This window comes from Dermacentor andersoni, chromosome 6 (assembly GCF_023375885.2).
Source record: "Dermacentor andersoni chromosome 6, qqDerAnde1_hic_scaffold, whole genome shotgun sequence".
Classification (NCBI taxonomy): domain Eukaryota; kingdom Metazoa; phylum Arthropoda; class Arachnida; order Ixodida; family Ixodidae; genus Dermacentor; species Dermacentor andersoni.
In genome coordinates this window covers 163,432,066-163,452,833 of record NC_092819.1, presented here as the reverse complement: position 1 = coordinate 163,452,833, position 20,768 = coordinate 163,432,066, and the positions used below count along the sequence as shown (strand labels likewise).

The window sequence follows — 20,768 nt, the reverse complement described above, 5'->3', positions numbered from 1 at the left end:
CAAAGGGAATAAGGATAATACAAGCTCGTACAGGCCAGTAATGTTGGTGACGTATATAGAATGGCTAAATGCAAGTCATAAAATTAGAGCTGTCGAAGTGGGTGGAGAAAAGTGATATACGTACTGGGTGAACTACAGAATTGGTTCAGACCAGGCAAAAGCTTAGATAATAATATCTTTGTACTATAACCCACCGCATAGAGATATCAACAGTTCATAATAGACATTTATGATTAATTAGTATTTCTAGATATTAAGGGAGCTTACAATGTAAACAGGGAACTACTATCTGATATTCTCAAGCACGAGGGCCCAGATGACGATTTTGTGGACCTGTTAAGGGACATATATAGGGGCAACCAAGTACAAATCGTGTGATAAGGCCGGAAATGTAAAGAACTAGTAAATGTTTCCGTAGGACTCAACCAAGAATTCCCTCTGTCTCCATTGTTGTTCATGCTTTATGTTAAAGCAGGGTGACTAGAACGAGTTGGTGTTCTTTAAAATTATGAGGTTTTACGTGCCAAAACCACTTTCTGATTATGAGGCACACTGTAATGGGGGACTCCGGAAATTTTGACCACCTGGGTTTCTTTAACATGCAGCTAAATCTGAGTACACGGGTGTTTTTCACATTTCGCCCCCATCGAAATGTGGCCGCCACGGCCGGGATTCGATCCCGCGACCTCGTGCTCAGCAGCCCAACACCATAGCCACTGAGCAACCACGGCGGGTAATGGGTAGGTGTGATAAGCGCGAAGCATTTCGCCTGCCGGGCGCTGTTGCCTTATGAGCCGATGCCGTGAGGAGCCGTAAGGATGCTACTGCTTGGGGTGTGGGTTTCTGTCACCGATTACCCTCGGCACCATCCAGAAAGGCAGCTAGCTGTGTAGTTTTCTTCTAGGGCTATTGGTTTTTGTTATTGTATGTGATGTACAATTCTACATCTGACAGAGCTCACACTTGATTAGGCGTTGGAATTTTTCTATTTACAGGAAGCCATGCGAGAAAACTTAGGTTCTTTCATGAACAACTCAATCGGGCTGTGTGATTCACTCACTTGAGAACAAGCTACTCATTTTTATTTCACAGGTCGCTTCCTTGCTTAATCTGCTTTAGACATATATATGTGGCAAAAAATAGGCAGCTGTGGTACGTGTTCCCTACCTAAATTTATGGAACCATGAATGGAGGCTTGATATGGCAGAAAAGATACAGAAGCAAAAGAGATGTGGGGATGCAAACTGGAGTTACCCCACTATACTCTATTTCATACTATCAGCGAATGCTGCAGAAGCTATGCACATAATGTGCTCATCCTCCCCCTCGCGTTTCACAGTGTACTTGGACTTTGATATGCAACACTCTCCATATGGAATAACTACTACTAGTACTACATATATTACAACTACAACTTGTGGGTTAGGCTTACACATTATTTGTGCACTTTTCGCACGTCCCTTATGCAGTGGATTATGTGTTGGCTAGTGTAGCCGCTGGTCGTAGAAATGTGTCACTCCAGTGGTAAGTAGGTTCAAGTCTGCGACACCTTTAATGTAATAAGTAGTACCTCATACTTTGTGAAGTTAAAGCATGAGACACATCTATGAAATTAGATTATGAGACAATGTTATATTGAATTGAATGACACATATTTGTATCTATCTTTCATACGTGAAGCAATATATATTGGTAGCCAATGCAAGCTGTGAGAGAACCCTCTCACCCTTCGTAGCATTGCCAGTCATGTATGACACAGATTACTTATATGTTACAGGAGAACCTAATAGATACGATCCCGTGCCATACAATTTCCCGCACCAATGTTTGCAATTGTGAACACAAAAAATTACCCAATCCAGTTACACTTCTTTTTAACTAGTTAATATGCTCCTGGGAAACACTATTTTTCGACAGCAACATTCAGTAAATCGCCAAGCTGCGATCGCATGGCACATTTTCTGACCACAAGATCCCACGTGAACAAGTACAGGTACAAAGCAGGCACAATCGAGAGCAGTAGGTGCCCACCATGGCAGCTTCTCTGCATTACTTGCCCACACATGCCATGTGAAAATTCCAGCACGCACTCAGCTTCCTTTACCGGCACCAGCAAATCTCCTTCGCGGCCATCACACGTTGCATTTAGGGATATCGCCGCCGACCCTATTGCGATAAGTATCTTCACTAATCTGTTTAACAGCATGCGTGTGGGCGTAGTGCCATTAGAAGCATATTGCATGCACTGGATGTGCATGCAATATTAAAAGCCATTATGTCTTGCAAATATACTGGTGCTCTGGTTTGGCCATGAAATTGGGGAAGGGAAGCTTTCACCTGTATTTTATTTGCTAGCATCCAACCTTCTTCAAGAAATAAATACGAATAGAGTATTTAATGAGACTACTATGCCAGCCTGAAGTGAATAAGTGTAACTCTTCACTGTACCTTTAATAACAACATATATGCACAATGCTATTAACAATTACAAGGTCTGTGTATGCCAACTAGTACTTCCACTTTAGCCGCAAGTGACCAAGCAGTTCCTGCAGGAGAACAGCTATTACACTTCTGCGTTATCAATGATAGCCATTAGCTTGCAGCATTCTCCTAATGTACCACTGGTGCCACATGAACCAATTCCGTGACCAGTCCATGGCAGCTCCACGAACTTGCAACTGTGGCAAGGAAGAAGGGAATGAGGATGCTGCTGTGGCAGTCCTGAGCGAGTGACGTTCTCTGCAGCACGTCGCCCTGATGGCCTCACATTTTTGCACACACTTGTAACACAAGCTTGTTCTGATGGGCTCGCAACTGTCGGGCAGATGACTAAGTCTCACTGCAGAAGTATGACGCCATGTCAGAGGCGGCAGGTACGTCGGACTTGTGCCAGCTGAATGTGTAGACAGTGTCCACTGTTGGCTGGGCGTACTGCTTCTTACGCATCCAATATGCAGCACTGAACTGTTCCCATCGTCACTGCCTCCAGCAAAACTGGTACTCTTCGGCTGCTTTTGTTTTCGATGGATTACACTGTCATTCTCTGTCGATGCATCCTTCAAAATAGTTTTTCTCAATTCTTTGCTGATGTCCATTGACCTTGGCGGTGGTTGGCCACTTTCAAGTGTTCTACCTTTCATCCTTACTGCTAACTCTGGATCCAACGATGGTGGTTTGTGCTTTGACTTGTACACAATTCGACGCTTGTTTTCCATGGTTTCTGCTGTCTTACTTGATTTGTCAGCACGCATTTTCAGTGAACCATTGGTAGCATTTGCTTGAGCAGCACCATGCCTTTCTTTCAGCTCGCTCTCTTTAGGACCTAAACTACTCATTTGTGGCTGTATGGAGAGACTATCAGATTTTCCAGTGTCCACCAGCTCTCTGCTGTTATCTTTAGACACCGAAGCCTGCACATTAGCTTCCTGCTGTCCCTCGCTGGTCTTCTTGTACGCGCTTATATCAGAGTGCAGCACGTGGGTGGCTCCCTCTGTTTTCAGTTCTTGCTTTTCGTGGCTAGAGACAACCTTTTCTATATCTACCACCAGTGAAGAAATGCCACTTAACTCCCATTTTTCATTCACGTTGCTTTGATCAGCTGCTGTAACAAACTGACCCACAGGTTTCGTTCCCTCTGCCTCTGCTTTATGCTCGTCATGGCTAGGAATTGCTTCATCCCTTGAAGAGGATGCACGAGTCTGCTTAGACCCTCGCTGAGCAACAGCAATTTTCAGTGACCTGCCAGGTTCAAAAACAACACCGTATGCTTTGCTGAATGCCTCCTTCTCCTCCTTAATGCGGGCTGCCAGTTCCTTGCCTATTGAAGGATCTGGTGGCCACTCAAGAATAGGCTGGACACGTGGAGGCACCTTGTGGCCCATGAGGATTTCTTCAACTTTCAGTGGAGGGTACATCATGGGCTGCAGAAGACCCTTCTTGACTCGACACGCACCGTGCGTTGGTGACAGTTCGACGACTCTCACAGATGACTGCATTAACTGTGCACATGCTTCCTTGGAATCACTTTCTGTGGATGATTCAACTGTGCAAATAAGCTGCTGCATTGTTGGTGCAAGCGGTTTTCTTGAACCATTATCAGCAGGTGGCAACACTGTGTTCACTGGTGGTGGCATTGCCTCTGCAGAACCACTCTGAGAAGACAGTTCAGTTGTGCTTATTAACTGTATCAACTGCGCACAAGTTACCTTGGAAATGTTTTGAGCAGACATTTCAGCAATATCAGAACTATTTTCTTTAAAGCTGTCTTCTTGAGGGCTTGTGACAATATCAGAACCTGTTTCATTGGAGCTGTTTTCTTCAAGGGCTGTGTCAATATCAGAACCTGTTTCTTCAGAGCTATTCTCTTCAAGGGCCGTGACAATATCATGACCTGTTCTCTTGAAGCTGTTTCCTTGAAGGGATGTGACTTTTGTTGAAGTTACTTCTACCACTGGCACACTCATTTCGTCTGCAACATTTTTGCTTACATCACCATTTAGCTTGACATTGCTACTCCCACGTTCAAGGCTTGGAAAACCTGCAAACCATGAAAGACAAACTTCATGAGCATGTCTTTGGCAAATCAGCCACCACAAGCAAGAAAACAACCAGCAGCCAACCGTGAGCCTTCAAGGCCAGGCCTACAGATGCCTAAAACAACCAAATACAGTATTCACTTCAGTCTTGCAAGCATTAAGCCATGTGTCACATAAAAAACAGCAACTAAATCCACCATCCTGAAAATAACTTGAGCAGCTCTTGCTAATTTCAAAGGTTTAACAGCTGGGCTCTGCTGCTGGCTGCAGGCACTAAATGGTTGCATAGCAACAAGAGCTAATAAATCTAGCGAGATGACCTTAATCTAGACCTAGACTGTACATACCAGGTACTAGACCACCAACGCAAGAAACCCTTCAGATTCCATGTTTCAAAATGTCTCTATAGTGAAGGGTGGTCAGTAAGTTTACCTGCAGATTACAGAACGGTGATTATGTCACCCACTTGGTATATTATGTAATAAATACGCAGAAAGGGCGCTGAGGAAAGAGACAAATGAACACATTAAAATTTGTGTTCTTACACTGCCATTTCTACATTATTATATTACCTGCCAAGGTGACTCACGGCTATGTCCCTCTGTCACAACAGGCACTTTCGTGACAATGCAATGGGGGCAAAAGGCAAGAACGTCCATGTACACCCATATTTATTTATAAGCACAATTAGGGAGCCTAGATGGTCAAACTTAATCTGAAGCTGACTGCTTTATTTATCACAGCTCAAGTGTTCATTTGGGACGTGAGAGCTAATCAGTCAATTATATTTACATCTGTTTAAATAATGCTATTATTAGTGCACATGACTAAAATTATGTTTTTACCTCAGGTAGAAAAGGCAGCCACATCACAATGTTCATTTATGACACTTATCTTCATTACGCATTCTGTCCAACATGTTTTTTCACATGTAAAAAATGTGCCTAATAGTTAACACCTCATTTAGCATACTTGCTACTTGCACAATTTTCTGGTGTTTGAAACATTTACTAAAGCCTAGATCAAATTAATTTCTGCTGGGATAGCATAAACACGCTTGTAGAGCACTGGTGCATCAGAGTTCTACCTAGACATCTCCCTCTTGTCATTTGTGTTTATACACAACTGTGCTGTTCATGAATTAAGCCTTAAATTGCTGCCCCCATCCTCCCTACCCTTGATTCAGCTCCTTGTAACTTTCTTTTGCGAAACATCAATATCTGGCTTTGAAGGTAAGAGATTGCAGCCTGATGAGGCCCCTGACACTGTGTACAAGCATTTTCAAGATAAAAAATTCATTTATTCATTTAACTACCCTCGTACTGCAAATTTTGTAATGGCTGAGACCATGGCAGTGTTTTACATTTGTATGCAGTGTAATCTGACGTGTGGTGTGCATTGTCAAGCTGCTTCAAGGTGCAGATGTCCCTTTTAACAGTGATTGTGCAATGTTGACAGCGTAGACTATGTTCACGGTGTCTACAAAGTTGACATTTCCAAATTCCCTGAGTTTTCCAGGTTTTCCCCGAGTGCCTTTGCAAAATTCTCTGAGTGACACAGAACTTTGTTCTACATCAAGACAGGCTGACACTATGCCACCCGATGCCGTCACTCTCTAGTAAGCATGCTAAGAAATGACATAATCCAGCTTGAATAGTAAGGAGTATTATTTATTTTATATATAAAAAAAATCTCTAGCGAGGGGTTAGTAAAATGCACAGCGAATAAAATAACTTTGAAAAAAAAAATGATAAAACTCATTGCAAATCGAGTGGAACTTTCTCAAATATAAATAAAAACGAGATGCAAACATAAACAAATGTTTTCGAATATCCACTTCAGTCACGAATTATGATCGACTGTCGATACATATGTGAGAAACATAGGTAGTGCTTGAGACTCTACTGAAAGCAAATCAAGGTGATAGAATAACTCTTTGAGCATCTTATGATGAGTCATCACAATTACAGAGTAACTAAATATTTGAATATTGTAAAGTAAGCCATGCTACGCTTCTTCATAAAAAGGATTAAATCCCCCGCTCGAATTACATGCACAAGTTATTCATTAGCCTCAAGCATTTCAAGAAATACAAACATATACATATTTCAAGGTTGCTATCGACATGCCCCACATCAAGCGTCACGTAAAACATGGTAGTGCCTTCACCAAAGCGATACTCTATAACGATACATATCACTGAGAAGCAAAATGGAAGTAATTTAGGTTAACAGAACGTTCCATTTGCCGTAAGCTTAATGTTCATGCTCTATTTCTTGCTACCACTGCACAGAAATGGCAAAAATAGGTCGCGTCTACAAACGTGCACGCCGTGACTGAAGGTGATATGAGCTACTTTTATAAATTTATAGCAAGCTCATTGGTGTGAGGCCCGAACTTCATCACAAATGAGATTCTCAACAGCTGGTGTGTTAACCTCAACTCTCCTGACATACTCTCAGCCCGCACACAACAGCTCAGTGTTGCATTTCACTGCTTTAGCGAGTTTATTTCGGTTTGGATGAGGAACACCTGCATTCCAGTGTCAGCCAACACTGTTTTTTGAGCTCAAGCTCCTTAAAAAAAGCAGTGGCAGGCATCCTTTCCCGTTCCTTCCTCAATGCGTAGGTCCTTTCTGTTCTCGTCCTCCTCCTACCGTGCGTTTGCCCCCCAGACCATTAGAAGCATCCTCTTCATCAGCTGTACAGTCAACGTCCGATTTTTCGGACTCCCTAAGGGCCGTGAAAATGTCCGTAAAAATGAATGCATGGCTTTTACTGCCATTAAAGCCTCAAATTGCCACACGCACACCCGAAAAGCTCTACCAGAGAGAGAAAGAGAGGGAAGAAGGAAAGGCAGGGAGGGTAACCAGACTGAGTCCAGTTTGCTACCCTACACATGGGGAAGGAAATGGGGAGTGAAAGAAAGAAAACATGAGTCTATACTGCACTTTCACATGCACTAAGTTAGGTGTAGGATGTCTATAGTCGGGCACTCAAGTCTGTTGCCTTCAGATAGTGAAGAAGCGCTCAAACTGCTTTCTGACCTAATAAACTATGAGGCTAGGCTCCCAAGATCTTTGCTTCTGTAAATAGCCTGTCATCCACCCTACTCAAGGCACACTGGAGAATTTGACATTGCTTATCAAAGCTAGAACAGTTGCATAGAAGATGACTGATGGTCACACTTGCACTTAGCGCACATTGGTGAGTCCGCCATTCCGATACTATAGCTGTAGGAGTTGGTGAATGCTACTCCTACCCACAGCCGACACATCAGTGTTTTGTCACGTCATGATAATTTAAGTTTCAGTGATGGGTCGAGGCTGTATAAACGGCACTTAGAGTTCTGTTGTGTGTGCCAGTAACTTAACGTGATGGTACGAGCAAGACTACAAAGCTCTCTTGCAGCGTCTACCCTCGATAAAGGTATAAGGAGTGTCAGTGCGCCATCCTGGGCACGTCGGGCAGCGTCATCGGCGAGGTGATTACGTACGATGCCACAATGTCCCGGCAGCCACTGAAAGATGATATCATGTCCAAAAAGGCCTACCAGCACGCTTTTTAGGCATATCGGTGCCCGTACTGTGACAGGAGATGGCGGATGGACACGTGTATAATTAAGGAATAGATACTGTGCCCTGTGAAGGCGGCAGACCCAAGGGCTGGAAACCGGTCTCGGAAAGTGACATTCACCTGCTCACTCAGAGCGGGGACCCGATACCCAGGGTCGACACCATCAGAGCCCTGGGTGTGTTCATCAAATCAGGTGGCAGCAACGGCACTGCGTTGCGCAAGATCATTGCGAAGACCGACAATACTTTTTGCCTGGTGCAAAGGGTCACGAACAGAAGTCGTGGCCTCAAGGAGGACAACCTGCTTCGGCTCATCAATGCCTTTGTGCTGTGTCACTTCACCTACACGGTGGCCATGCACAACTGGCTCAGAGCCGAGCAGGGAAAGCTTAATGCCCTCATTAGAAAATTCGTCAAGAGAGCCCTTGGGCTTCCAGTCAGAATGCATACCGAGGACCTCCTCCAACTTGGCATACACAACACCATGGAGGAGATAGCCGAGGCTCAGGAACGGGCCCAGCTAACTCGGCTGTCCACCACGCCCGCCGGCAGGCATATCCTTGAGGAGATCGGACTCGCACCCACCAAGAACTTAGCTTGAGCTTTATCTTATCTCTTGAGTTGGACACTTTAATTCTTTGTCGTTTCTTTATTAGGTCCCTTCTTACTTGGGAGAGCTTGCCTACTGGTTGCCTTGGTGCCTTGTCTCCTACTTCAATTGCTGCCTCTGAAGCCAGCGTCGTTACGGTTTCGTTCATTACCTCTATGTCATCCTCCTCATCTCTCTGTTCTAAGGCTGCATATTTGTTTGCAAGTACCAGTCTAAATTTGTCTGCTGTTACCCTTACTGCCTCTAAGTTGACCTGCTTTTCTTGATCAATTTTACTCTTTCTCTGTTCAAATTGAGGTGAACCCTAGCCCTCACTACCCTATGATCACTGCACTTTACCCTACCTATCACTTCTACATCCTGCACTATGCTGGGATCGGCACAAAGTATGAAGTCAATTTTATTGAGGTCATTGTATGATTAGCTAGAAAAGTGTTTCATCATCATCATTATCAGCCTGGCTACGCCCACTGCAGGACAAAGGCCTCTCCCATACTTCTCCAACTACCCCGGTCATGTGTTACTTGTGGCCATGCTGTCCCTGCAAACTTCTTAATCTCATCCGCCCCCCTAACTTTCTCCGCCCCCTGCTACGCTTCCCTTCTCTTGGAATCCAGTCCTTAACCCTTAACCCTTCGAGGGTCAATGACGTAAATATACAGCGCTGCGAACAAGTCCGCAAATGGTTGATGCCGTATATTTACGGCACCGTCCGTACATTTAAAAAGCGCGCCCATTTCCTAACTTCTTCTTTTCTGCCATGTGCTGCCACTATGTGGGAATACAGGAAATTTTTTTCGCGTGCCTCCCTCTCTGGGTGTTTTGTTGTATGGTTTGTTTTCGCGCTAGTTCGCTCCCGCACGTCTATATAGTACCGCCCGCCCATTGGGGCGCGCGCGCGCGGGCGGGTGGCGGTTCGGGTTTTGTTTTCACGGGCAGTTTTGGCTTCTTGTGCTTGCAAAACTGATGGCTATCTTATTACTAATCGCTCAAAGGGTGACCGCCTCTTTCCCGCTCATTCAGTGCATGCGTTTCTGCTGCATTCTTGTTTTTTTTTTTTTGACACTCGCCAAAACTAACTGCCTCTGATTGGCGATAAGATGAAGATTAGCGAAAGTTTGTCACATGTTTGGCTTTTTTGACGGGCACACAACCACACAGTTTTCGTGAGTGCACGCACCTACGCAGTTCGATTATGCTATGGATGTACATACTAGATATCAGTGTAACAGCAGGAACATTTGAGTCTTGCAAAATATTCTCGTGTGCGCATTTTCAAGGCCTTGAACTGTGTATAAAAATGCATCAAATTTTTGAATATTATAAGTTTATTTCCTTTTTTATTGTTGTTATTCATGAATAAAGAGTACATATATACCAACACAAAATATTTTTTTCTCACTTTACGATCTCCCTAAGAAGAATTGAAATCTGCAATAAAACAAATCGACCCTGGGCAGTCGCATATGTCGAAAAAAAAATTGACCCTCAAAGTGTTAATGACCATCGGTTATCTTCCCTCCTCATTGCATATTCTGCCCATGCCCCATTTCTTTTTCTTGATTTCAACTAAGATGTAATTAACTCGCGTTTGTTCCCTTACCCAATGTGCTCTTTTCTTATCCCTTAAAATTACACCCATCATTCTTCTCTCCATAGCTCGTTGCGTCGTCCTCAATTTAAGTGGAACCCTTTTCTTAAGCCTCCAGGTTTCTGCCCCGTAGGTGAGTACTGGTAAGACACAGCTGTTATACACTTTTCTTTTTATGGATAATGGCAACCTGCTGTCCATGATCTGAGAATGCCTGCCAAACGCACCTCAACCCAATCTTATTCTTCTGATTATTTCAGTCTCATGATCCAGATCTGTGGTCACTACGTGCCCTAAGTAGATGTATTCCTTTACCACTTCCAGTGCCTCGCTACCTATCGTTAACTGCTGTTCTCTTCCGAGACTGTTAAACATTACTTTAATTTTCTGCAGATTAACATTTAGACCCACCCTTCTTCTTTGCCTCTCCAGATCAGTGAGCATGCATTGCAATTGGTCCCCTGAGTTACTAAGCAAGGCAATATCATCAGCGAATCGCAAGTTACTAAGGTATTCTCCATTAACTCTTATCCCCAATTCTTCCCAATCCAGGTCTCTGAATACCTTCTGTAAACACGCTGTGAATAGCATTGGAGAAATCGTATCTCCCTGCCTGACGCCTTTCTTTACTGGGACTTTGTTGCTTTCTTCATGGAGGACTACAGTGGCTGTGGAGTCGCTATAGATATCTTTCAGTATTTTTACATACGGCTCATCTACACCCTGATGCCTTAATGCCTCCATGGCTGCTGAGGTTTCAACTGAATCAAACGCTTTCTCGTAATCAATGAAAGCTATATATAAGGGGTGGTTACACAGTCGGAACCCACGATAACGAAATACCGCAACAACGAAATTCCCGCGACAACGAAACATTTTCGTATCCCCGGCGAACGCCCATAGGATTCAATGCATTTCGTACCTCTCGGCAACGAAATGTAGCTGTACTGCAATCTCGCATCAACGAAATTTGCCGGAACGTAACTCTGCATATTGCGTAAGGCTAGCAGGCTCCAAAATGTGCTCAAATGCGATTGTTTTGCATTAAAATTGCGTAAAATACCACCACATTACACTTGTGTGGGCGCCGCCATTTTTGTTCACAAGAACAACCAAGCACCGGAAGCGATCAGTGCGCTGGAAACACGTCATGGCCACCATCTTGCTTGTTGATCGCCCGTTTGAAGCGGCACCATGAGCGGCATGCACGTTGCTACTGACATGTGACGACGGTGTTTGCACGCCTACCAGGTGAGATCGTTGTTTGAAACGCGCGTTCATTTTGCGTTCCCCGCGGTTGACGACTCTGCAAGGCCTAGGCCAATCGCGTGAGGCGAGACTGAACGCAAACTGGACGCGCGTTTTGAACAACAATCCCCGATCGCGGCAGTGCACTGCGTAATGTGCGCCTCGGTGAGAAAAATGCTGCAAAAACAAAGAAATCCACGTCCCACCTACGTGGAATTGTTTATGGCGCTTGAGATGGCGGTCACGGCATATGGAGTGTCATGCATGGGGCCATGATTGACCGATCATCCGGGAATACGCATCCCTTGCTTCAAAAACGCTGGTTTTGGTGCCATCCGACAGGCATCGTGTGCGGATTCTACGCCGGATGTAGATTTGCGCGAAAGGGCCGTTATCTCGATCGTTTGCCTTCGCGTACACGAGATACGATCACTCTTGCGATCGGCACCGGCCGCGGTGGCGCCTACGGGCAACAGCGTGCGCTGGAGAAATGCTGCTGCATGCGCTGTTGCTCTGCGTCCGGTGCCGAGTTACGCAAAATCTCGGCAAGTGATCGCACCTCCGAAAGCAGTTGACCGAGAATTCGGCGCTACGGCAGTACTGCCACTGCTGGTCGACGCATGCGGCACACTTTGTACTGTCAACAATGCGGTTCTATATCCTCGAGCAAAGCTTGCAAAGTAGGCTAACGGAATTTGGACAGTAAAGTTTTGTTCTGCGATGCATTACCTATCTGTGCTGTCTCTTTTCGCAACAACGAAATTCTCGCGATAGCGAAATTTTCGCGTTTCCCGCCGATTTCGTTATTGCGAGGTTCAACTGTATTCCGCACATTTCTCTATCACCTGATTGATAGTGTGAATATGGTCTATTGTTGAGTAGCCTTTACGAAATCCTGCCTGGTCCTTTGGTTGACAGAAGTCTCAGGTGTTCCTGGTTCTATTTGCGATTACCTTAGTAAATACTTTGTAGGCAACGGACAGTAAGCTGATCGGTCTATAATTTTTGAAGTCATTGCCGTCCCCTTTCTTATGGATTAGGATTATGTTAGCGTTCTTCCAAGATTCTAGTACGCCCGAGGTCATGAGGCATTCCGTATACAGGGTGGCCAGTTTTTCTATAACAATATGCCCATCATCCTTCAACAAATCTGCTGTTAACTGATCCTCGCCAGCTGCCTTCTTCCTTTGCATAGCTCCCAAGGCTTTCTTTACTTCTTCCGACGTTACTTGTGGGATTTTAAATTCCTCTAGACTATTCTCTCTTGCATTATCGTCGTGGGTGCCACTGGTACTGTATTAATCTCTGTAGAACTCCTCAGCCACTTGAACTATCTCATCCATATTACTAATGATATTGCCGGCTTTGTCTCTTAACGCATACATCTGATTCTTGCCTATTCCTAGTTTCTTCTTCACTGCTTTTAGGCTTCCTCCGTTCCTGAGAGCATGTTCAATTCTATCCATATTATACTTCCTTATGTCAGCTGTCTTATGCTTATTGATTAACCTGTATTCAGCACCTGTAATAGGCACACAGGCCAAGGTAGTTGCGCACTCCCTTCTTGTCGGCGGGCTGTGGAAAGTCAGTGATGGCATATGTCTTCTGCGGATCAGAATGGAATCCAGATTTGCTGATGACGTGGTCTAGGAACAGAAGTTTTTCATAAGCGAAACAGCCCTTTTCTGGCTTCAGGGTGAGTCCAGATGACTTGATCGCCTCTAGTACTGTGTGAAGTCGCCTCAGCTGATCTTCAAACTTCGTGGCAAAGACTATGACGTCATCCAAGTAGACGAGACAAGTTTGTCACTTCAGTCCTGCCAAGACTGCGCTGGAACATTGCAGGCACGGAGTAAAGTCTGAATGGCATCACCTTGAACTTGTAGAGGCCGTCTGATGTGACGAAGTGGTGTTCATGCAATCCTTCTTGTCGACTTCCATTTGCCAGTACCCTGTAGTGAGAACCATTAACGAGAAATATTTAACACTGCAGAGCCGGTCCAATGCGTTGACTATGCATGGGAGGGGCTATACGTCCTTCTTTGTGATCTTGCTCAGCTGATGATAATCCATGCAGAAACACTGAGTTCCGTCCTTTTTTTTTCTTCACCAAGGCTACAGGAGACACCCACGTCTCTTCAAAGACTGGATGAGTTCGTTGCGTAGCATTTGATCGACTTTTCGCTTGATATTATCGCTTCTCGTTCTCGCATCAAAACTCTGTAGAGGCTCTGACGGAGTGGCCGGGTGCATTCTTCAGTTATTATGCAATGCTTAGCAACTGGTGTTTGTCGAATCCTCAATGACATCGAAAAGCAGTCTTTGTATCGTCAAGTAAGACTGCTGAGCTCTTGCTGCTTACTCATGGGGAGACTCGGATTGATGTCAGAGGCTGGCTTGGGAACCACAGCTGTCATCGTCGATGCGGCAGAATGCGAGAAGACCGAAGTATTGCTGGTTTTTGCAATTTCCTCTTATGTGCGATCGTGGTCTACTTGCTGCAGTGTTTGTACTCCTGGTTGAAGCTTGTCAGCATTACTTTCACTTTTCTTCCTTGCAGTCGAGTGATTCCTCTTGTGACAAAAATTTTGTAGTCTAGCAGTAGATGTTGGTGGCCCTCCATGATTCCTTCTACATCTTCCAGTGCTTTGGTGCCGATGGAAATGATGATACTAGAGTGAGACGGGATGCTGACTTGATTTTCAAGCACATTGAAGGCATGGTGACTCAGAGAGCACTGTGGCGATATCACATGGTCTTCCAATAGCGTTACCAACTTAAGAGTTCAGGTCAATGATTGTGCCGTGTTGGCTCAGGAAGTCCATGCTGAGAATTATATCTTGTGAGCACTCCTGGAGGACGAGCGTCGCAGGGCATATCTTGTCATGAACTGTAATTCTTGCCGTGCAGGTTCCAGATGGCGTAATCAGGTGTCCTCCAGCTGTCCAAATTTCTAGACTGTCCCGTGCAGTCTCAACTTTCTTCAATTTGGCGGTGAAAAATCCACTGATGATAGAGCAGTCATCTCCAGTGTCTATAAGAGTGGTGACTTCATGGCCGTCGAGAAGCAGGTCGAGGTCGGTGGTTTTTTGTCTTGCGTTGAAGTTAAGGCGCGGCATCGAGTAATGGCTGCGTCGCATTGTCCTAGTGATGTTTTGTCGGTTAGTCAGGTCTTCGTTAGGTGCCATTTTCTTTTCTTCAAGGCTTTGTTCGGGTGGCGCAGTGTCGTCACTACATTGTTGAGAAGGTCTTTTCAGCGTCTTCGGCGGTAGCGGAGGACCTTTGGCATTCTGCTTTTAGTTTTCCACATATGTATGGCTTACGAACTGGTGACGGGCCAGTCCCGTGCATGGGTGGCGCTGCAGCAACAGGTAACATCTTGGTGACAGCGAACGTGAAGGATGTCAGGGCCTCCACTGCATTGCGGCGATGTAGACGACGATGTCATGCAGTCGCTCACCAAGCTGTGGATGCGGCACATTGGCAACAAACCCTCGTAGTCCCAAGTCGCTGTATGGGCATCGGTGGTATACATGGCAGGCTTGTCCACAGTGATAGCAGAGTAGGTGGTGGTCTGGAGCTCACCATACATCTGTCTTCCTTGGGCAGCTGCACTGGGCGACAGGCAGACCCAACGTTACTAGACTAGCTTCAGTTTTCAAACTCGGCGCCGTTGCATGGAACCGCCACCTGCCTGCGCCTTTGTGGCGCTGCAGTTGCGCCCAGCTTCACTTCCTCACTAGCCGGCTACGCGGGCGGGCCGGACTAAGCACGCAGTGCAGCGTTGGTGTATTCTGTGGTTCGTTGTGGACGGCGAATTTCAGCAAGCATGTCATCCGCGAAACTGTAGCCTTCGTCGAGTTTGTTAAGAATATCAGCAGATGATGTCGACAGTTCGGCGCGCACCTTTTCCTGTGCTTCCAGCAATGCGACGCTTCACTCGGCGTGCAACAGAGCGATTCATCGTGCCGACTGGGAACTTTCTGCGAAATCCACGGCACACGCTCGTGCCACTGCTCCCGCGTTCGTCGCCGTCTTCCACAGCAGGCTGCATTGCCGTTCATAATTCCAGCATAGAATTTCACTTCTCTTCTGTCGTCGTAATGAGGAGGCCGCGTTTACAGGGATATGAGCCATTGCTTAAGGAAGTATGAGCCACTCATTATCTTACGTTACGGACAGATTTAATTTTGAAGAAATTTAATTTCGAAGAATCACAAGCGTCAAATGGCGGGCGAAGGCTGCTAACCACGCCGCCGAGCAAACTCGAGACATCGAACGCAAGCAACAACGGCGGACTGCGGGCAGACCGTCAGTGACGTCGTTCTCTCCATCGCTACCGATTGTGTGAGTAACCTCATAATTGAGAAATACTTTAATGAACCCTCCGGATTAACCCAGTGATAAACACAGGGGCCGCATGTTTCAGCGTCGCTGGATAACCATCTTCACGGAGTGGAAAAGCCGACGACTTTTTTTTATGGCTTGTGTGTTCAAACACTGACTTCATCTTTCTTTTTGTAGTGCTTCTTTGGCGTGGTGAGAAGCTTCGGCTGGGATGAAGATCATCTTACAATCACGCACTTTGCCAGATCTTCAGGCTCCTGAGCCTAAACTGCGCGAAACGTTAAGACGACAGGAAGAAATACAAGACATTTAGAAACGTAGCTTCTGCGCTTCAATGTATGCGTTTGTTCCTTTCGTGCAGTTTATCCTTCTTTCAGTATGAACCAACGGGCCTGATAAATCTTATTGCTGTAGGTGGATACCGCTTTCTCATGGTGTCACTAATTCGGACAAGAGAGAACACCAGTGAGCGTAGAACACGCACAAACTGCCCGTCCGCGCGAGCTCAAGGCTGCGGTGAGGCGTCTGCAGTGGAGCTCGATGGAACGGCGCTGCCATCTGGCGGCTGCCACAGAAGTGGTGACAGAGGCTGTAGGCGTGCTGGCGGAGAGTTTTACAACTGACGCTAGTCTAGTAACGTTGGGCAGACCAGCTGGTGGCCGCAGACAGCGGAACTGCGGTACTAAGTGGCCCTGGCGTGGGTGCAGTGGGAGACCCTGGTGGAGGGCGACAGCGGCATAGGTAATCGCTTCCAGCAGGGGCTGCAGCGAATCTGGTTGCACCTCAGGAACTCCGAATGATCGCTGAACTTTTTCTTTGATGATGTCAGCAATTGAGGCCACCTGAAGCTGCAACCTTGGAGCTTCCGCAGTTCATCGCGAATGACCACTCTAATGGTCTCCTGCAGGTCGTTGGTGCCGAGTAATACACAGAGCTACACAAGCTCTGTGTAGCTTATGGCAAGTGTTAAGCAGTTGTATTGCCTTGTCCATATATTAAGCATCTTCTCAATGGTTATGGCCTCGAAAACGAATTCAGAAACGGTTTTGTGCGGGTTACGTATCAATTTGGCAAAGACTTCTTGCTTCTCACCCTGCACCAAGACGGAAACTTTTCTTTCTTTTTTGACATGTCGGAGTCGGCATGTCTGAACAGGCGAGTCATCTCCTCAGTGAAAATCGCAATGTTCTTATTCTGTAGTTGCACTCGGGTTTCCAAGAGAACTTTGGCTCCTTCCGTGTGTATGACATTTGTGAATGTCTTCAAGAAGTTCTCACGAAATTGGTCCGAAGTCGCTAGGGTTGTCTCTGTTCTCGAACCAGGTCCGAGCAGCGTCATCCAATGAAAACAGACATGGCCCAGCCTGTCCTCGCCACTCCAGTTGTTGAATGTCACAGTCCTCTCATATGTCTCCAGCCAGGTTTCAGAGTCTTCAAACAATGGTCCACGGAAAGCCGATGGCTTCCTGGGCTGTCAAAGTACAATGGATGCTGACGATGCTTGGTCTACATCGTGGCTCCCTGCTTGGCCTTAGTCTTTCTCGTCGTTATGGGCTGAAGCCCGTGCTCTAAGGGCAGGTTTTGTAGCCTGAGACTAGCTCGACGGTTTAGGATGATGTTGTACTGTCTTCAGAGTTCAGGCTTGGATCATGGCTTTTCGGGGACATCCGGTACATAAACGCATGAGTACCTCCACTAGATGTCACATAGTAGTGACAGTGAAAAACACAGTAGCAAAAACTGTGAATCCCGAAACTAACTCTTTATTGGGCATACCTGTGCCCAGAAAACAGTTGCACTCAAAGCACAACAATAGTGGCAAACACAGCCGGTGATTGTCGAAAATCTGATCCGCAGGTCAAGCATCAGCTTTTACACAGGAATCGTCGAAGGTTCCAGCGTAATCGCTGGTGCCCACGTGTCTTCCAGAAAGTACTACACAATGCACGTTGAGCATACAACCAGATTACACAAGGTTCGGTAACAACGAAAAGCATATAGAACCATCAATAACATTCGAGAAACTTCCGATACATGTAGGTGCATCTTGTGCTGAGCAATAACGTATAACATTTGTTAGCCGGTGAAAAGCGGTCACCCGAGAAAGGTAAACAAGTACATGTGTCAATAAGCCACATTTCCTTTCCAATAAAGTTTCAGCTATCTTACAGCACTTATCTCGCCTTTTCCCTTCTTAATATGTTGTTTATTGTTGTTATGGCTAACCAATGCTGTTTTACTTGGTAGGTAGTTTGTGACCAAAAGCTGCAGTGTGGTGCCAAGTCGCTTACAATCTCTTCACAATGACTCAACAGTACTCAGAAGGTAAAAAAATCCCCGAATGCAAGTGGGAAAACAAGCAGAAGCATGAATGGCGGCCACTTTTTCACGGCTGCAATTCTTGCAACCCATGCAAAGTCATGACTGAATAAATTGGGTGGGGCACCATACGAGTGGCCAAAATTTTGAGTGCAATTAACCATTTGATTGCAGCTATCAAGCAGTACTATGGGCAAGTCCAAATTATTAAGAAGGTTGGGCTCTGGATTGCTACTTGCCATGAGGGAAGGCAAGAGAGAGAGAGATAAAAGGCAATACAATATACAAGATGAGAATGCAAGATATGTAGGGTTGTGTAAATACCGAATAGTAGATTTCTAATCGAATATCGGATCAAATCAAAAAGTAAAAGCCACATATCGAATTGAATGTAGAATATCAGAAGATTTCTCACAGAATTTCATGCTTACAAATTTCGTGCAAGAAAATACGGGGCTGCACACGTTTGGGAGTCTCCTAGCATTGCATAACAAGAATGTAAAACAAGCTATTGGTAACGCAGGTTGTTAGGAATGGTCGTACGGGGTGACAACGTGCCAGCTTTCAGCCCGCTGCACGTGTTCCAATCCGGCCGGATGGGGCACACTTCGGAGAACTGCGAATGGCCGGCAGCCACGTGGCGCGTGGTCAGCTCAGGAATGTGGTCCTCGGCCGCGCCGCCCGAGACAAAGCAGAGTTCTACGAAGCCCTCTGACGTCGGCTCCGGCCCTTTTCACCTGTGTGTATGTGCGGCACGTGTATGTGAGTCATCCTCCTCCTCCAACAGCCCTCGCCCTCCTCCAAAAGGACGGGTCATCTACGGTGACGCCGAACGATGACTGGACGAACGTTTCCGTTCGCTTGGAATCAAGGGGGGAACAAGTGCTTATAAGCAGCGGTTGTCGGCTGCGAGAGCGTGCTCGTTGTGTGCTCGTCGTCGGGAGCTGAGTGCTCGTTGTCATGCTAGAAATGTACTAGTGAGATGTGTGCTCGTAAGCTGTTTGCTGTAGGTTAGTCTTGCGGGCTCCATATGGGAGTCACGCTAGACTGTCGATGTATCATCATCATCATCATCAGCCTGGTTACGCCCACTGCAGGGCAAAGGCATCTCCCATACTTTTCCAACTACCCCGGTCATGTACTAATTGTGGCCATGTTGACCCTCCAAACTTCATAATCTCATCTGCCCACCTAACTTTCTGTCGGCCCCTGCTACGCTTCCCTTCCCTCGGAATCCAGGCCATAACCCTTAATGACCGTCGGTTATCTTCCCTCCTCATTACATGGCCTGCCCATGCCCATTTCTTTTTCTTGATTTCAACTAAGATGTCATTAACGCGCGTTTGCTCCCTCACCCAATCTGCTCTTTTCTTATCCCTTAATGTTACACCTATCATTCTTCTTTCCATAGCTCTTTGCGTCGTCCTCAATTTAAGTAGAACCCTTTTCGTAAGCCTCCAGGTTTCTGCCCCGAACGTGAGTACTGGTAAGACACAGCTGTTATACACTTTTCTCTTGAGGGATAATGGCAACCTGCTGTTCATGATCTGCGAATGCCTGCCAAACGCACCCCAGCTCATTCTTATTCTTCTGATTATTTCACTCTCATGATCCGGATCAGCAGTCACTACCTGTCCTAAGTAGATGTATTCCCTTACCACGTCCAGTGCCTCGCTACCTATCGTAAACTGCTGTTCCCTTCCGAGACTGTTAAACATTACTTTAGTTTTCTGCAGATTAATTTTTAGTCCCACCCTTCTGCTCTGCCTCTCCAGATCAGTGAGCATGCATTGCAATTGGTCCCCTGAGTTACTAAGCAAGGCAATATCATCAGCGAATCGCAAGTTAGAAAGGTATTCTCCATTAACTCTTATCCCCAATTCTTCCCAATCCAGGTCTCTGAATACCTTCTGTAAACACGCTGTGAATAGCATTGGAGAAATCGTATCTCCCTGCCTGACGCCTTTCTTTACTGGGATTTTGTTGCTTTCTTTATGGAGGACTACAGTGGCTGTGGAGTCGCTATAGATATCTTTCAGTATTTTTACATACGGCTCATCTACACCCTGATTCCGCAATGCCTCCATGACTGCTGAGGTTTCGACTGAATCAAATGCTTTCTCGTAATCAATGAAACCTATATATAATGGTTGGTTATATTCCGCACATTTCTCTATCACCTGATTGATAGTGTGAATATGATCTATTGTTGAGTACCCTTTACGGAATCCTGCCTTGTCCTTTGGTTGACGGAAGTCTAAGGTGTTCCTGATTCTATTTGCAATTACCTTAGTAAATGCTTCGTAGGCAACGGACAGTCAGCTGATCGGTGTATAATATTTCAAGTCTTTGGCGTCCCCTTTCTTATGGATAAGGATTATGCTAGCGTTCTTCCAAGATTCCGGTACGCTCGAGGTCATGAGGCATTGTGTATACAGGGTGGCCAGTTTTTCTAGAACAATCTGCCCACCATCCTTCAACAAATCTGCTGTTACCTGATCCTCCCCAGCTGCCTTCCCCCTTTGCATAGCTCCCAAGGCTTTCC

At 45.9% G+C, this 20,768-nt stretch overlaps 1 protein-coding gene across 1 annotated transcript in view; it reads right to left on the bottom strand.

Annotated features, from left to right (window-relative positions):
• Nucleotides 1–2,417: 2,417 nt before the first annotated feature.
• Nucleotides 2,418–20,768, bottom strand: part of LOC126523667 (uncharacterized) — a 112,898-nt gene continuing 94,547 nt past the window's right edge. Inside the window, exon 10 of the mRNA XM_050172265.3 lies at nucleotides 2,418–4,537. Within this exon, the coding sequence (XP_050028222.2) occupies nucleotides 2,580–4,537 (1,958 nt within the window). The 3' untranslated portion in view covers nucleotides 2,418–2,579. The remainder of the gene's footprint in view (nucleotides 4,538–20,768) is intronic.